The sequence below is a fragment of the Dermacentor silvarum genome, chromosome 2 (assembly GCF_013339745.2).
Source record: "Dermacentor silvarum isolate Dsil-2018 chromosome 2, BIME_Dsil_1.4, whole genome shotgun sequence".
Lineage (NCBI taxonomy): Eukaryota > Metazoa > Arthropoda > Arachnida > Ixodida > Ixodidae > Dermacentor > Dermacentor silvarum.
In genome coordinates, this window is record NC_051155.1 from 179,551,180 (window position 1) to 179,569,518 (window position 18,339).

An 18,339-nucleotide genomic window follows, 5' to 3' on the forward strand; every position below is an offset into this window, starting at 1 on the left:
TCTAGATGGGCGATCAGCTGTCGGAAATGCAACTGAGTTTTCGCTAACACACTGTGCTCCAATCATGCTAGATTGAATCATGTGGATTGAAGGCGTTTGCAGTAGTTGGCTGCAAAAATAGTGACTGGCATGTTAAGGAATATAATTAATCTGTGTGGCCAAGTTCGCGGACCGCTGCTGCAACTGTCCGAACGTACGTGTTACCGGCACTTCGCGATGTACGGCTTTCCTCGAGGATACAGAAATTTGCTCATCCGCCAGCCTTGTATCGCTAACCTTCAAAGAAAGGGCTTCATCCCCAGAACGTCGGAAAGAGTGAGTACCGCTCGTTAAACAATGACAAAGGGAGTGAGTAGCGCCGCTTCCTGTCATAGTAAGTTTCGCGCACGTTATCTATGCACATATGTCCCAAATGGCAGGAAAACTCACGCCCACTCTATCGCCGACGTATCAAGAATAAGTGAATGGGTGCACACTTGAACATATGTGCACTATATACGCACAATAAGTGACGGTACTACATCGATAGCGCACGAAGGGTCGAAGCTGAATGTTTCCTGACGGTCCACAAGAGTAAGCGAGTTACTAGCTGTAATACATATTTGCTACAAGGTATTACAATGTACAAAACAGCTACGTTTCAAGCCTTGTGCGCAGCAAGAACAAATCTATAGGAACTGAGCACACCCGCGAGCGATTAGGCAGAAAATAATCAGATAGTGGCCGCACCGAGGAACTTCACCGAGTCAGAAACTGACAAGCCACTGGTTGAAAAAGAACAGATAGCAAAACACACTAATCCTGACTGAATTCATAATCGGAAAGCTTGGATAGATTGGAATACATATTTAGCCCCGCTTTTAGAACAAGCACTATAGACGTTGCTTGCGCCGTTTGAACATATGTTAATCAGCTCCGAAAGCGCGTTGCATGTTCTCTGAAGCTGTGATCAAAGCTTCGTGTCGTCCACCTAGTCACCGTCTACGATATCTCCGAAAACAGAGGTTGTTTTCTAAGCCGCGCCGGCGTCATACACTTCCATTGTAAACAAGGAGGCGACGGAGGCAGTTGAGGCAAGCAATGGACGCGTTACCACGTGATCAAACATGGCAGCGCCCACGGGATCGCCGCGAAAAGGGTCAATAAGATTCCGCCCCTGTACTATGTTTGCCCCCTAATGTAGATATCAGTGATGCAGTCACGCCGTTGCCGCAGCCAAGTGGTGGAGGTGCGGTACACGATCGACACAATCCTACCGTATTTTGGGATAACTAGACTGCTCGCAATACTGCCAATTGTCTCGTAATTTTAAAAATGTTTCACTCGCTAACTTCTTCGTTTTCTGAATATGTATCCTATGTGCAAAAAGCACCAAAAAAAGGTCTACCGAAACCGAAACTAGTCGCCTTACCTACGCGGACATGGCTCTCAAGATTTCAAGGTTGATTAAAAAATACAGGCTATATTGACTTATTTAGGCGAAAATGTATTATAATGAAGGAAGTTCTTAATATTTTTTATCTGTCTCTTGCAAGGTGTCAAGATTATGCCAAATTTAGCACATAAAGACGCTGAACACTTCTCTTTCCATCATCATCAATATCACCATCATCATCATATTCATTTATTTTTACTCGCACTGTCGCACATGGCCGCTACTCTAAGTTACTGCGTTTGTTGACAGTGGTGACATTTGAACTTCTGCTGTATTTTATCGTGTATCACCTTTCAGAAGTGCACACAGAGGTCCGACGTAACTAGGCAACGCTTGTTCCACAATCGTACCGTGTTGTCACTAACGTTTTTGGCAAGTGCCAACGAATGTCTTCGGTCTTTCTTTGTGCTAGTATCTAGCGTTTTGTGCAGTCTCGCGTAGCGTAAGGGACTGACCTGCTGGCGCAATGAAGGCAAGCAGACCAGACGCCGGGAAAGGTCGTGGCGGCTGGGACGGTAAGAGACATATATTGGGTTGCTACACCACACCAAAAAATTTGCTCAGCATGAATACCTAACTATAGTTAATTTGCGGTGCTATGTTTACCACAGACCAGCGGCAGCAGAAAGGTGCGAGACCAGATCAGCCCAATAAACGAAAAGTGTTTGTTGGGAACATCGGCGCTGAAGCGAAAGAGGTAACGTGTAACCATCATCCGTCTTTGTTGCTGGTGTACTTTTTTCAGACCTTGCGCGAAAGCGTCATCCATAATTGTATTCGGTGTCACGCAGGCAGACGTTCGCCGGGTTTTCGAAAAGTACACCGTGGAGAATGTGAACATGCGCTTCGAAGGAGAAAGGAAGGCGTGAGTTTGTGTTGCATCAAATTTTATTACAATGTGTCGTGTGCTATGGCCGAAGCTTCTTTGCTGGCGATGACTGACGGCGTAAAACAGTTGGTTTAAGTTCTTTAAAAGGACAATAGGGCTGCCAAGCTAACACGTGAATAGCAAAATTCGTATGAAATGTTATAACAAAATGAAACTTTAAAGTACGTCATTTGAGATCACAATCTCAATGAAAAGACAAGAATGCAGGTCCCACAAAAGCATGCCGCGGAATCTCTTAGCCCTTCCACATTTTAGTAAATAACGCGAAGGCGCCAAAAGTAGGAGCCCTTGTATATTAGCAGCCGCTATAGCATCAGTCAGGCTCAACATGCATGCACAGCAAACAAGCAGGCGTGGGTAAGGAAATGTGAAATAGCTGAAACACACAAAATGGAGACATCCTCACCAAACAACCACCTCGCTAACTCTGAGAGTGCAAACTGGTGCATGTTGCAAACAAGGAACATGTGGCACGGGAGTTTTTTTCGTCGACATGGGCATTACTTGCATCTTGGGAGCACAAAGCCCTACCCACTCACCTGGTGAAAGAGGCTCATTGCAAAGGGTTATTGCATGGGCAAGGCCAATGTGAGGTTGAGATTACAAGGAGGAAAGGGACAAAGGTTCTGAGAAGATTGTTCACTGGCATGTGTACGTTTTGTTTTAAAAGCGTATTTCATTTTGCATTCTTGACTCATCACTGACGATAGATATCCTTGTGGAACCGCATACTCAGTTTATGTGCACTAGGGGCCTTTGAATAGGAGTGTCTGAGTGACTGCTTCTTGTTTGCCTGTGAATTATGACTTCTGGGGCTCATCTACATTATGTGGCAGTTACAGCTAAGAAGTTCCTCTGCTTACATTTTTTTTGTAGGCACTGCTTTGTCATCTTTTCTACTGAATCAGAAGCAGAAGAGGCCCTGTGTGGGTCATTTATGCTTAACAATCATCCCATTGCTGTCAAGAGTCCTAACACTAGGCCTGAGCCTGTTGGTTTCAACTCACGGGCTTCAACAGGAGCGGCTCGAGACCACCGTGAAGGTAATCATGACTTGGTGCAACAGTGAACTTTTTGTGAATGAGTAGACGCCCTTATCTACAGCAAGGTTCCTACAGGTATGGCTGTGATGCCAATGAAAATAATTCTGGTGCTGCCATTGCTAGATTGCATGCTAACTGGTCTGTCCTTTTGACTTCATCTCTATGCTGTGCTTTGCTTTTGTGCTTTCACAGAAAATGTGTGTTGATTGGATTTCTGAGCCTGGCCCAAGCCCATCGCTAAAGGCAGTGGGATCGATCCAATCCGACACTACATTTCAACACACCTGCGTAGTGTGAGAAGACCCGCCGTGGTTGCATGGGGGGGGGGATCAAATTGCGGCCACGGCGGCCGCGTTTCGATGGGGCTGAAATGTGAAAACACCCGTGTACTTAGATTTAGGTGCACGTTAAAGAAGCCCAGGTGGTTCATATTATTCCAGTGTGCCTCACTACGGTGTGCCTCATAGTCAGATTGTGGTTTTTGGCACGTAAAAGCCCATAATTAAAATTTTTTAAGTCCGAGAGGCTGCATATGCAACACTCATTGGCTGAAAGCACCGCCTCAGGCAGTCCGGGACTGTCGAAGACGGATAATCCAAGAGACCCACTTTACGCCTTTTGGACTTTCTTGCAAACACGATGCAGTTCATGAGCCAGGCATGTGATGTGTAGCATTTGTGGGGGAAAAACACTCAGCAGTGATACCGCCTTGTGCATATAAGGTGCTTCTTCGGTGTGCAGTAGCAAAACCTTAATGTCATCAAGTCTGGATGGTTAAAGCAACTTCAGCAAAGAGTTGACAAAGTACACCATCGTCTCACTATTTGTTTTCTCGCCTTCAGTTAATTTCTCAACTATCAAATGTGCAAGTGATATTCTGGTGACGTCCGTGGTTTCATCCATAGCATAGTGTTCCACAGAGGCTTGCACTGATCAACAGAAGTGTGCTTGTGTTTACAAACCGAACCTAGCTACTTGGCCACTGCGGTAGTCCAATTCGCAACATTTAATTCCCAGTGCCCTCGGAGTCCCCCATTGTGGGCATAAATAATAAAAATTTCAGCCTTTCATATGAAAATGTTAAAAATCAGCCTTAATGTGCATGAAAAAGGTTATCGGGTAGCACTTCACTTGAACGTTAATGCTCTGCTCTACGTTTTGCATCAAGTTCAAGAAGCCAGCCGAAAACCAGCGCATTAGCAATTTGGTGAATGTGTGAACACAAACACGCATGCGTGCGACAAGCTCTCGTAGACTGAGCAAATCATTTAAAGGATGTGTTCTTTAACTACACCACTCATCTTCACTGCACAAAGAGCTGAGCATTGCAGTGGCTTCTCACCTACTTCCCTCATGGCTGACAGAACACGGTCCCTCCATCCGCGGAGTAGCACTGAGATTCGCGGATCAATTGCCGGAGGAGCGCACTTTTGAGCGTCTTTGTTTTTGGCATCTTTCGCGCACCTCATGCAGTGGTGTATGAGGATGAGTTAAGGGAAACACTGTAAATAATACAGCTAGAAAGCAACTACAGTCATTTCACAATGTGAGGCAAGAAACAACAAGCTGCAAAAGCGTTTTCAGTAGTTGTTGCTGGTTTAGAGGTCGAGTGCAGGTGCTAGTGTTGCCAGCGGATGTAGCGTGAGAATGTGTGCAAGCAAAGTGAAACCAAAACATGGAAAATGGCATTCTTAAGCCCTTAAAACTCGGAAAAGGGCCATGTTTAGTCCCTTATAAACCAAAGTAGGCACGAATGCCGAAATAGGCACTTAAAGCCACAATTAAAACATTACACTCAATCATTACTTTAAATCATTACACATGCTTAAAGGGCGTGGAATGGCCTAATTCGTGCTTATGTTTCTAATAGGCACGATAGCATCGTAAAGAAAAAATAGGCATTTTGCCTAAAGTTTCGGTCTTTAGTGATGGCAGTGCCAAAGCCTGCGTAGTTTCTATATTGTGCCCTGTTTGTACCGTGTGCTACTGGTGTATTGACTGGTCCCTGCTTTTCTTTTTTTTAGGTTCCAAGGACAGCGGCACTGACAAGTCAAAGGAAGCCTTCCTTGCAAACTTGCCAAACCATATTGAGGAGGTTTGTTTCAATACTTCTGCGAGCACGCCTGCTTGCAGAGGTCTTTAAGATGTTTCTTCAAAGAGCTAAACTTATTTCCTGCTTAACTGTGCAGCTGGAAATTAAGACGTGTACCATGCATGCTTATGTGTTACCTATATGGTAACTCCTTTGATTCTATGTGATGTACAGTCATGCAATTTATGAGCGAGAACATGGGAGCACATTGCTCTTGATACATTCAGCGCAGCATAGTGACTGCATGAGCACTGCAGCCACTCTTTTGTGACTTTTAGATATAGGTGGAAGCCTAGTGAGGTTGTGGTAACACGATCAAGCAAGTGGGAGAGGGGGGGGGGGTTAGGAGGGGCAGGTGTGCGCGCATGTCTCCTTTTCTAGCGCTGAGCGCATACGCAGCTGGTGCGCCATGTTTTAGAGATAATCTGCCGTGTGTCCAAAGAGTGGGCCTGCATGTCGAGATGGTGTGGCGTTATGTGCGCAGTCTTTCCCGCGCCTTTAGTACTGGAAGTTGCGTAATCTCAACTTTTGTAGATGCATTGAAGTGAGAGACAGATGAAGCATTCACTCCCCACTGCCTCTCGTGATAGTGTCGTCCCACTATGGGCAACACCTTTAGGAAGTGGAGGCAGAGGGGACGGAAAAGGGTTGCTGTCTTTGCTTAATTCGTACCGCCAATATGAAGATATCAGTGACACGGCATGAAACCGTATCTTTCGTCGCTGACTTTCAAATTTAACAAAATGCTTTTGTTTCTCATTCAAGTTTGCTTTTACTGGTTGCTCGATAATTTGGAAAATGTTGCGGCTCCTTCTGTGTAAGAATAACTCATCGGCGACTGTACTTGTGTTATAAAAGGGTCGAATTTCGATATAACAAAATTTTGATATATCGAAACAAATGCCTGATTTCGCCAACTTCGTTATATCGAGGTTTAACTGTATACTATGCTCAACTGCATTTTTAACCAAGTCTTTGTAAAATCCATTCCAGAAAGCTTGAGGCCAACTGCAACAAAATTTGTATCGAGTAAAAAGCCTAGTTTCAGATAGTGTTGATACAGAGCAGTGTCCGTGTGAAAATTAACATTTGAAATACAGTACAATGCGTTGTGAAAAGCTAGCAGATATAGACATCTTTGATACCGAAACTGGAAAAAAAAAATGGGGGGGGGGGGGGGGGGGAGAATAAGCCTGCTGCCGTTAAGGCTTGCTGGAAGTGAAGCATGACTGAAAACATGTGGCTCTTTGGCATGACCTCCAAGACTAGGCAGCTCCCACAGTACGCTGAAAAATCTTGGAGCCACATGCTGCGATTTACATTATATCCACTAACCACGAGGTGCGCACATTGTCTGCTTGGGCACTATTTAAAGGCTGCCAATAAGAAAATTATTACATTAATGGCAGTGGAACTGTGATTGCTTACATTTTTGTGTTGCACATTTGTTTCAATTAAAGAGGCTCTGAACCACTTTTTATCGAAGTGGAGAAGTACATTTGAAGTGAAAATAGGCTATTTCAGAATCACTTTGCCGCAAAAGTGCTTCAATGCGTTTAGCAGAAGTGGAGTTATTGGCAATCAAACACTGGCCTCCGCTGTGCTCCCCTTCCTCCTTCAATGCCTTGCACTGAGAAGGCTACGGCAGAGTGGGGTGGGGCCACAGCGCTACGCCTCGGAAACGTCACTGTGGCGCCAAGTTCGAATTTTATTTTGGACTTCCGATTTTGGTGCCTACGAAGCACTAAACATAAGAGAAATGCAGTTGTCCTCAGCGAGCCGCAGTGCGCTTAGCCACTGGACTCGTGGCGGCACCTCGCGGCCGCGGTGTAGCCGACCGCAGCGACCAATAGCTGCCGTGTATTGAAGTGTGCTTTATTACGAAATAAAGCACACAGAAAAAAGCGAGGATCATGGGGTCTTTTGAAACAAGAGCGTTTGAGAAAAAGTTGACTTGACTTCGCGTTTCGCTTGCTAGCTCCACTCCACGGACCGCGTACGACACTAGAACTTGGCTGAGATGTTCACAACAGCGTATACTACCCGCGGACTATGTTATTTCACCAAGCCCAAGGGGTGGTTCAGGGCCTCTTTAATTTATAGTGTGTTCGTGGAATTCTGCCTCAGTAACGATGTGATGGTACGTCTTATCATACTTACAGGAACACATCCTCCAACTCTTCGAGAAGTTTGGACCTGAGAAAGTGGTGCTTAAGAAACCAGATAACAAGAAGCCGTAAGTGATATTTTTTACACGTCACGAAAGTTCTGGTATGGGCATGGTTTGGTATGGCAACAGCAGCTGTCACGAGGCGTACTTGTGGTGAGATGGCGGCAAGGTGACGGGGCAGGCTATAGAAAGGTGTGATCATGTACCGTTGTGTTTGTCTATCAATCATTTTAATCATCCATTCACTTGCATGGAACTTGCATTCACTTGCACCACTGAGTGGCACGAACATCGGTCTTTCTACCAGTGCCTAGACAGCTGCTGTCATAGCTTGTTACATTGTCTTCTACAGCAGTAGTGGGAATGTGGCACCTGTTGCGTTAATCTATGCTGACTGGCATTTATTGCTCCATACTGCTCTGAAAGAGTCTTTTTTTACCTAAATTGCACCATTGCTACGCCACTTTATAGTTTCAGGGGTACGAAAATGGGGAAGCTGTCACGTAGTACGATAAAATGTGTGGCACTGCTGCCTGTTGCATTCATTGGCCACGTTCTTTCATTCATTGGCCGCATTCTTTCATGTCATTACAGCCAGTGAAACTGTAACACCATGAATAATCCAGTGAGCCAGAGTCCAATTCAGTCCTATTGTTTATGTGTCTACCACGAGGTTACAATGCTAGGTGGCCATGCTGGCTGTGTGACTTCCATGTTCAATGCAGTAGTTAAGTTGCAGTAATGAAAAGTTAAGCAGTGTCCACTATGGGTGCAGTGTCCACTGGAGCTAAGGTGCTTTCAATTTCCACGCCTCACGTCACCATCTCTTACATCCACTTTCGAAAATTTATGCTTCAGGCACGTGTGATGCGACATAGACGAATGAATTGCTAAAAGCAGCAGTGATTCACGGGGGCGCCTTTAGTGGTTGACAGTGCAAGTGCATAAAACAGTCTTAAACTGGCCCAGCTTTTGACCTTGTTGTCTTAAACTAGCACCGAGGTGTATAAGGCAAGTGGGAGACGTGCGATGTAGCCATGGTTGTCGCAAAAGCAGCAGCACAGTGAAGTGTCAGCCTGAGAAGCTCTGCCGGCAGCAGCTTGTATTGTGAGCTTGTTATTAGCTCAGATTGTTTCAATGCAATAAAAATGTGTCATCACTGCAGCTTACAGTATAACTGTTGTTTGCTCACTGTGATGTTCCAATCTCCCCCAGTTTTTTTTTTTCTTCTTTTTTGTTTTCCGCATGCTGTGCGTTGCATCTGTGTTGTGCAGTTCCCGCATGCTGTGCATTGACTTTTAAAACAGGTTTGCATTCCTGACATTGCGGGACCAGCAGGCAGTTGCAGACGCCATCAATGAGATGAATAACCATGTTTTTCTGGGAAAGAAGATCACTGTCATGGTCTCCGGTCAAAGGGGTGGTAAGTGGGCATTTGAGAATACATATGTGAATCACATTGCAGTGCGTTTTACTGCAGTTTCTGCCACTGGCGTTTTACACTAGTGGAGAACAGGTTTGTAGTGTTGCAGCTGTCGTAGCTTAGTTCAACCAAAAAGAGAAGGATAGCTCCTATATGGATTTGTCGGTTTGTCAGCAGCTTGTTAATTTGATGACCATTTTTTGGGAGGCGGAACTGATCATTCAGACTTGTCATCTTGTCATGGCAAATGTGTGCATTATTAAGTGGCATCGAATATTAATTAAAAGCCAACCGCAACAAAATTTTTCTTTGGACAAATTTGTTAAAAATGAGTATAATATTGAAACACTACAGCTTAGACCACTTATAATGTAACTATATAATGTAACTGCTTGTTGGGCAGGACCGAGTACAATGCAGTCTTTTGTGACTCCCATTTATCTTCCCATAGAACTCTATGTATACGCATACTGCTTACAGTGCAGCTGCGCAAGACGAAATACTGGTTATAATGCGGTTGCCGGAAAATCCTGCAGACAAGCGAGGGAGCAAGCAAGCACGCTTCCAATGAAGTGCGTTGACCGAGGGGAGAACAACGAGGACGATGCGGAGGAGAAAATGTGGAGCGAGTGAACGAGAAAAAAAGACGGAAAAAATTCACAGACTAATATGATACTCCCTAATGTGAAATTTGAGTGCAGCTGTATACACGTTTTCATTTAGCAATGTATTGGCTGGTGCAGGATCATCTGTCTCGTGCTGCACGTTGCAAACGGAGCGAAGTGTGGTATGACTGCCTCGCTAATTGGGAGATCACGAGAGGAAGCACATCAGTGACGCGTGGGCACGATTGACAGCAGCTGCTGCAGACAACCTCCGCTAATGCAGCGCTTTGTGTCGATACAGACGATGTGCGCTACTCTGGCACATCTCGCAGCAATTGTCGCCGCAAAGCCCCTCATATGCGGCACTACGCTTTTTTTCTCGCGCTTTCGCCATGCCTTCCTCTGCTTTCCACCTCATGGTTCCGTTACACCCTCCTCCTCATGTTCTCTTCACACTTGCTGCTTTTTTCATCCCCCCACTGCGCTCTGTGTTTGCTCACATCTTTTGCTGTGTTCGTTCGCTTGTTATGAGGTAGGACACCAATGCTCGCGGCAGGAACGGGTGCCTAAGAGCTGTGCTCTGAAAACTAGTGGCATTGTGCAGGCTTAGCAGGCACGTGAGGGTTGCCTAAACGACATGGAAGCCGTTTGCTCTCGCCGCTTGTCAGTGAGCTTTAGTCCGCATCGAACGTGTGCACATTGTTGCTCTCTTGCTCTGCAGTTTGTGTGCCGAAGGTAAATACGGTTGCAGACAGATCTTTTAGGACTTTTAGCACACAGATAGGGTTAGCAAAAATGTCTAAATTGTCTAAATGGGCAGGCTGGAAAAAGACAATTTCGACAGTAAAATTAATTTGTTGTTTTGAACAGCTCCAGCACTGCGGAAAAAATCATTTGAGTCCGTGAGCGCGTTTCGTGTTCGCCTGTTGCAATGTGCGGCGTTGCAAAGTGGAGATGTTGCTGCGTGCGATATCCACCTCGCCAATGAAAGTGAGGGCACATCCTGCTTGTATGCTTCGATTCCCAGACACGCAGCTGCTTGGTCTGCATGTTGTGCATGTGCACAACCTTTGAGAAATGTTGTTTTAGTCGTAGTACAATACTACATATAGTGTGAAAATTTGACTCCGGCGACTTAAGTTATAAGTGGTCTATGCTGTATTGGCAAAGCTGCAGGGCTACCTATATAGATTTATAACAGCCTTTAAATAGCACCTATACACCATTTTGTACGTAGCAGGTAATGCTGCAGAAGCTGTGCATGTAGTGCAGTCATTGAAGGCTCGTTCTGGACGTTTTGCAGTGTAGTTCCTTTTGAACTGCGATACTTTCTGAAGAATAACTACTTCGTATATTAGAAGTACAACTTCTGTGCACATCAAGTTACATTGAATCGTGTACTATTAGTGCACCTTTGTTCTTCCAGTAGGAGACATACTATGTTTTAACGAGTCCAAGTGGCATGTTGTGGCTAATGGTTGCAGAATTGCATCACTCTGCTCATTCAATGGCAAATAGTTTCAGATCTGCGATGCCTTCCATGTAATGATTTTGTCATATTTTGCAGCATACAGGAATGAAATTTAATGTTACATCGAATTACATGATGCATATCTATATTTTTCTTACATATAGGTGACAAACTATTTCTATGTCGAAAATGTGAGCAGTAACAGAAGTCACCTCTGTATTGTTGCCTGGTGTGTATGAAATGGAGCATAAGCGGATGCATGCACCTGTTGGTTAGCAGATTTGACTCAATAGCATAAAGGAATGAAATTTAATGTTACATCGAATTACATGATGCATATCTATATTTTTCTTACATATAGGTGACAAACTATTTCTATGTCGAAAATGTGAGCAGTAACAGAAGTCACCTCTGTATTGTTGCCTGCTGTGTATGAAATGGAGCATAAGCGGCTGCATGCACCTGTTGGTTAGCAGATTTGACTCAATTCCCAGACCCTGGCGTCCAAGATTTTAAGCACGCCACAGGCACCACATGATCTTGGAGGGCGGGCTGAGAAGCCGTGCTGGTTTTCAATGTTCTGTGTTCTGCATCATTTTCGGTGCAAGCGATAATTTTTAATTTTGTGTATCGCAAACGTCTGTTTTTGCTAGCTTTTCGTGGTGCATCTAGCTACTCTTATTTCGGATGTAAAATTTTCCATGAAGGCTGCTCTATAGCTCTACTGCCTGAAATCAGCCTCTTTCTGCAGTCCAAAATATTTTTGCCCATGGCCTTTAATTAGGAGCTATTCAGCTGTGCCCCATTTAATGCTGACATGCCCTTGGATGCTATGAGTGCTGCAATTAAGGCAGAAAATTCTGCTCTGTGCTGAAGAAAGGGGCTAAAACTTTGGATGTTCTCTTCTTTGGTAGCACATGGGTACGAACTGTGGGGACCTGTGCGACATTAGTACAGGGAGAGAGTTAGGTCGCGCTTCACATTTCTGTGAGGTGAGTTTGTGGCAGAACTGCAGAATGACAAGTTCTCCTTTGTTCTTTCTTTGTGCAATGCCAAAGGAACCAAGAAGAAAAACGGTATGCGACTTAGTGCCAAGCTTAAAACAACAAAGAGTTTTTCTGTTGCCCATGGCGTTGAGAACTGCTTCTTCCTTGCCTCTCAGGTTCATCAGCTCAGCCAAACAGGAATATGCAGCAGAACAACACCCATCCTTCTCATGAAAGCAGTAACATGGAGGAGTCGTGGGACAGCACACCATCATCTGCACCGAGTAAGGTTTTAGGCACTTGTTTGTTGTTTGTTCGATTCCTCCTTTTGGACGATAACATTACGGAGGGGGGGGGGGTACAACAAAGCCAACTACAAAGAAGAGTATTGATGTACTCTTTGGCCTCCGAGACTGCATTTGCATAAATATTTGTGCAGGTCATGGAACGTCTCCCATTTCACTACAGTTGAACCCACTTGTAACAATATTCAAGTGGCAGGAAAATCCCCATCCCATAACCGGGCTGCCTGAAAAAAGCAGAGCGGACAAACATTGAAACATTTTACTTATAAATGTTTCAATGTATGAAACAATTGTGACACATGTACCTACATACTGTATTTACCCTATTCTAACGTGCCCTCAAATCTCACACGCACCCAATTTTCTCGGGCTTGAAGTAAGAAATTAAAATTGCACCTGTATGTAACGCATGCCTGGTTGATAAAACAGAGTGCGCACACGTACAGTGGAATCTCGATGATACGAATCTCACAGGGTCACGAAAAAAATTCGTATTAGCCGAAATTCGTATCATCGAAACACAATTAAATCTAGCTAAATTAAAGAGTCGAGAGGTGAACTCACTCAGGCACACGTACGTAAAAAGCATTTACAGTATAGACCACTTTTAACGTAACCGTTTATAGTGCAGAACTGGCTACAACGCGGCCTTTTCCGACTCCCGTTTACCCTCCCATAGAACTCCATGTATACGCATGCCACTTACAGTGCAGCCGCGTGAGATGAAATTGCGGCTTCCGCGGGAAAATCTCGCCGACAAGAGCGGTAGCGAGCACGAGGTGCGCCCACCGATGGGAGAGGAGATCAACGAGGGCGATGCGAAGGAGGAGCATGAGCCGTGGAGCACGAGTCGAAGGCATCACCGCGCGCCGTATGTGCGAGCGAAAGCGTGCGGCCTTCACGGACAGCGAACGCATAGCGGAGAGCAAACGCGACTTCGTTGCGCGAAAGGCCGTGGGGGTATGGAAGGGAGAGGGGGAGGGGGCGACGCTGTGCTGCGGCGCCAAATGCTTGCAACCGAGCGCACGGGTAACTGGCGACGCAATCTCCCCACGCGAAAGGAGCAAAGCGGGAAGGTAGCGCGGGAGAGAGGGAGGGGGGGGGGGGGCGGCTTCTACTCTGCCAACAAATGCGTTCTTATACTTTGCGCCTGTGCCGGCTGTCGGCGTTGTCGCGCGCACCGTATCTTGAAAGCGATCTCCACATGGCTTTGACCTTTGTATGCGCTGTGCTTATGCCGCTTAGTTTCCGTTGAAGCCATAGACCGCACGAACCTTCGCTTGCTGCGGCGACCGCGCGTGGGAAAGCGCGGCCGCCGCAGCGAGCGCAGAGACAAGAAGAAAAGCAGAAAAGCAACAAAAGCGCCATCGCTTCAAACTCCTCGCGCCCAGTCGCGGTTTCCACGCTGTCCGGCGCCGCGTCCGCACCTCCGCACCAAAAGAGAAAGGGAAACGCGCGACTGCACGTGTTCTCTTTCGTGGCCGTCGGTGGGGCGGCATTTATTCGTATCAACCGACGCAGGTCGAAACTTGATTCGTAACAACCGTTCTCTAGCACGTTGCAAAGTAATGGGGCTCGGCCGGGACCGCAGAAAAATTCGTATCATCCGGAAATTCGTTTTAGCCGTGATCGTATCATCGAGATTCCACTGTATTTGCCTTGAAAACCCTTGAAATCGAAAGTTCCGTTTTCAAGGCCTTGAAAGTCCTGGAATTTCCTTTCTGTCCTTGAGAACCCATCAATTCTTGGGGTTTTCATGGGGTCCGACAGTGCGACTCGCATTATATGGCCCGGCAAACTTCATTGCTTTCCGCAACGCCGGGACTGCGAAGTCAAACTTCCTGCGCGAGGAAGAGGCGAGCGCGCGTCTGCCGCGCAATTTTTTTTCTTCCCCTCTGGCTTGCTTCGACTTCGGGGTTGGCCAAAAGCCATAAGTTGCTGGCCGCAATGAGGCTAGAGCGTCTCGACCTCCTCGGAAAAAATACAAGTTGTGCCATCATGCTTATTTGTAACGAAAAAGCAGTTACATGAATCTTAACAGTTGATTTTGGTAGTATTTCACTTTTTTGGGGGGTTTGCCTTGGGCTGGATTTATTGGCAACCCACTAAAAACAGGTACAGCCTCATAGCCTGTAGGCCACATTGTGCTTTGTTTATCTGTGCGTGCTCACTCCGGTGCCTTCGATGCTTTGTTTGCTTTTTCCCCTGTTTCGGTTGTGGTGCGCATAGTTCAGAATAATGCCTGGGAAATGTAAATTCCAAAGCGCTTGGCTCAGCAACGACGATTACAAACTTTGGGTTGTGCCGGATACATGAGACCCCATCGCGCGAAATGCACATCCTGCAGAAAGACCTTCGACATCGCTTCTATGGGCGAATCTGCTCTCGGAAGTCACTTTAAAAGTGCGAAGCACTGTGGAATCGTGAAAATGGCAGCTGGAAACTCTATACAGAACTACCTGGCACCAAGCACAAGCGAGCGGTCTACTGGGTTGACTCCATCGCAGGTGACTCATCAAAACAGCGCCTGCAAGTCACACGAGGTGGCCGAACGTTAACCTGAAGTTCTTTAGGAATATGCAAGTGCACTTGCAGGAAAACCATCAGGTCCAATGTGTTGACTTAGGGACGTGTGGCCTTCATGCCATCCACAATGCCTACAGGGCAGGGGTAGGAGCCAGCAAGTGGGGCATTGATGTTCTGCTGTCAAGCCTGAGTGCACTCTTCCGAGACTCACCAGCACGAAGGGAAGATTTTTCAACTGTGACTAACCAGGAAACATTTCCACTACAGTTTGTGTCTCATCGATGGGTGGAAAACACAATTGTCATTGAAAGAGCTTTGCTTCTTTGGAATGACAAAGAAATATGTGGTTCTGGGGGGGGCAAGAAGTAAGCAGGTGAGCTTACCAAAGTGTGCATCGTTTGAAAATGTGTACAGCTTTTGTCGTGATTCCTTGACGCTGGTAAAAGTAAACTTCGCGCTCAGTGTTGCTTCCATTCTTCAGCCATTCTTGAAAGACTACCAGTCCGACAAGCCAATGATCCTCTTTCTTGCTAGAGACCTTGAGAGTGTTGTGGGGAAGCTCCTTGTGAAATTCATGAAGGCTTCAGTGTTGTCTACATTGGCGGTGATTGGTAGTTTGCTCAGGGTAGACGTTGGTAACCCTGATAACCACACTCCACTTGAAAAAGTGGATATCGGCCCCAAATGTGAACAAGCACTGAAAGATTCAAGGGCAAGTGCGAAAAATACATTTCAATTCAGAATGGAGTGTAAACTATTTTTGGCAGCTGTGACCAAGAAAATACTGGAACGAAGTCCCCTTAAATCATCAATGGTTAGAAACCTGGCATCTCTAGACCCCCGGCTCGTGTACTTGAAGCCAGATCAGTGCCTTGTGGGCCTAAGGAAGGTGTTGGACGTCTTGACCATGGCAGGAAGACTGAGTGACTGCCAACGGGATTGTGTAATGGCAGAATACACTGAGCTACTGCAAGAGGTAAAGCACGAGCTTCGCCTGTTTGAGAGGAGTCTTAGCAGGCTGGATGAGTTTTTTCATGACCTCCTGAGCTTCAATCCCTCCTACAACGAGCTGTGGAAAGCAGTCAGGCTGTTGCTTGCTTTGAGCCATGGGTAAGCAACTGTCGAACAGGGGGTTCTGCATCAACTGCCAGATATCCGTAGAGAATCTGAAAGGTTTGTCATACATTTCACAGCCTATCGTATGTGACGCAGTGGCCAGGGCAGGTGGAATTTTGAATGTTCCTATAACAAAAGAACTCGGAATAGCTGTGTCCGCAGCGAGGCAGCATTACGGTGCACTTGGAATAAGAAAAGAAACGGCACCAGGAAAACTCAAAGCAGACAAAAAGGCGCACAAGTCATGGAAGAAGTTGAAGGGTTGCAGACAAAGAAAAAGAAGCTTGAGGCAGCTGTTGCCGATTTAACGGCCTCTGCAGATGGATATGCAGAAAAGGCTGAGAGAACTGGTGACATCACGCACGTGGTGAAATCAAACAGCTTGAGAAAGACCGCAAAAGCGAAGGTTGAAGAACTCGGAAGCATTAAGACGCAAATAGAAAAAAAACTGAAAGATCTGCCCTGAGCTTCAGAATTTCATCTAGTCGAATGAAACTGTACGTGCACTAAGTGAAATCACTTTCCTTTGTTCTGTCCAATAAAATGTAATGTGTGTGAACTACCGTATTAAATGTTAAAATTTTTTGAAAAGTCCTTGAATTTTTTTTGGAAACCTGTGCGAACCCTGTAAAATAAAAATATAGCTTGACTTCACGTTCACAATTAGAAAAAGCTAGCCGTGCAGAATTAACCTTGACAGAAGTGAACGATTTTTAAAAAATGAGCTTTCATAATGAAAGTGGCACATCGTCGTTGCCATTTGCACTTCATTGGCCACAATTCTCAAGCGATCATTTTTAGAGATACTAGATTCAATGTAAAAATATTACAATAATATGAACTTCAGAATATAGAACTTTTCAGAATAACTAACGTTATTCAATTTCCGTTTCATGTTATTAATGCCTCAGTAATATAAATTCATATTTCAAAATCTGGGGATTCTTAGATTTTAGTGTATCTTTCACGGCAACTGGAGTGGTCGGCTAGCAGACAGCACGGTGCAGAAAGCGGACGCCTTGCAAGTTGCTCCTGGGGAGGTGCAGCGCATAGGCTTGGAAAGCCTGAGATGGTGTGGGAGGAGAAAAGTGCAGGAGGGGACTTTTCTGTTGCGGAGATGAGAACGCATCAAGTTTTGTTACTGCATGCTCCGCCCAGATGCGTGTCGCCTAACAATAAAGGCTTCTTTCTTTCGCCCTTCTTTCTGTGCGCGCCTCTTTCTACGCGCTGTTGCAACTTGAGGTAGTGTTTGGGCCAGGAATCCATCAAGCCCATTGATGAGTACGTCTGGTAGTAGGAATGAAGGAAAAAATTATGCATGGCTCTGCTGTCGCAAACACCAGAGACCGGCGGAGCTGGGGAAAGCCTAGTAAAGTAGTGACAAAATCACACACTTAGTCTAACTTTTGCTGGGCTTCCCCCATCTCCGCTGGTCTCTGGTGTTTGCGATAGCAGAGCCACGCATAATTTTTTCCACTGCAAGAAAGAGGACCGCCGAAGCGAGCGCCCATTAGCACCGTTAGTCCCAAGTCGTCGTATGTTGCGAAAGTTCCTGAGCACCCGCAACCCAGGATCTTCCAGTCTCCTCTGTTTCCTGGCACTCAGGATTTCTTCGCGATGTTCTGCGTAGTGTCGCGATGAATTCAACTGGCCACATTCACGAGCCTCTGGATCTTCATTTCTTTGCCTATGCGGACTCTCGGCTTCCCTCAATCTAAACTCGGGATGTTCTCTTCTGCGATGCTTGGTTTCAGCTTCCCCAGCTCTCGCTTCAGTCTTTCGGAAGCGACGAGTGTCAAGTTCTCTGGTCGAAACCTGCCGAGCTGCCGCCAGAGGCATCGGCTGCAGTCACGGACATCGGGCGCGTTCGGCGCGAACGCGGTGAAACGCGATTGGCGTCAGCAGCAGCTCTATGCACCCCACTACCACCTGCCTCACTCCTCTCCATCTCGCATTCGCTATGCTGCGCGATGCTATTTTTATAGTCTGCTTTCACTCTCTCTCAGCTCTCTCCCCCAGCTCGGCGAAGCTGCGGACGACGGAATGATCATTATAGCGAGGTTCTAACAGCTCCGCTGTAAAAGGGTTTATTTTATATTATTTACACTGGCTCCGGATACAGAAGCCCACAACATCAGGAGCAACAATAAATGTCTGATCTCACATCAGGACACCTCCCACTGCACCACACAAGTGCCTGCTTTCAAACAGTCGTCTGCCCTAGGAGACTAGACTAAGAAATCTGGTGACTGTATCTCTGCAAAGTGCAGATGTTGCG

The 18,339-nt window shown here is 46.1% G+C and overlaps 1 protein-coding gene across 9 annotated transcripts in view; it reads left to right on the plus strand.

Annotated features, from left to right (window-relative positions):
• Nucleotides 1-1,638: 1,638 nt before the first annotated feature.
• The window catches only part of LOC119442224 (probable RNA-binding protein 19), a 113,501-nt gene continuing 96,800 nt past the window's right edge, over nt 1,639-18,339 (plus strand). For 2 of the 9 annotated variants that reach the window (XM_049661974.1, XM_049661973.1), the window contains exons 1-8: nt 1,639-1,950; nt 2,047-2,132; nt 2,227-2,300; nt 3,201-3,367; nt 5,392-5,462; nt 7,622-7,695; nt 8,937-9,052; nt 12,291-12,398. In XM_049661974.1, coding sequence (XP_049517931.1) covers nt 1,902-1,950; nt 2,047-2,132; nt 2,227-2,300; nt 3,201-3,367; nt 5,392-5,462; nt 7,622-7,695; nt 8,937-9,052; nt 12,291-12,398 — 745 coding nt within the window. In that variant the 5' untranslated portion in view covers nt 1,639-1,901. The remainder of the gene's footprint in view (nt 1,951-2,046; nt 2,133-2,226; nt 2,301-3,200; nt 3,368-5,391; nt 5,463-7,621; nt 7,696-8,936; nt 9,053-12,290; nt 12,399-18,339) is intronic. The other 7 variants (XM_049661976.1, XM_049661975.1, XM_049661977.1 and 4 more) reach the window with 7 other exon arrangements.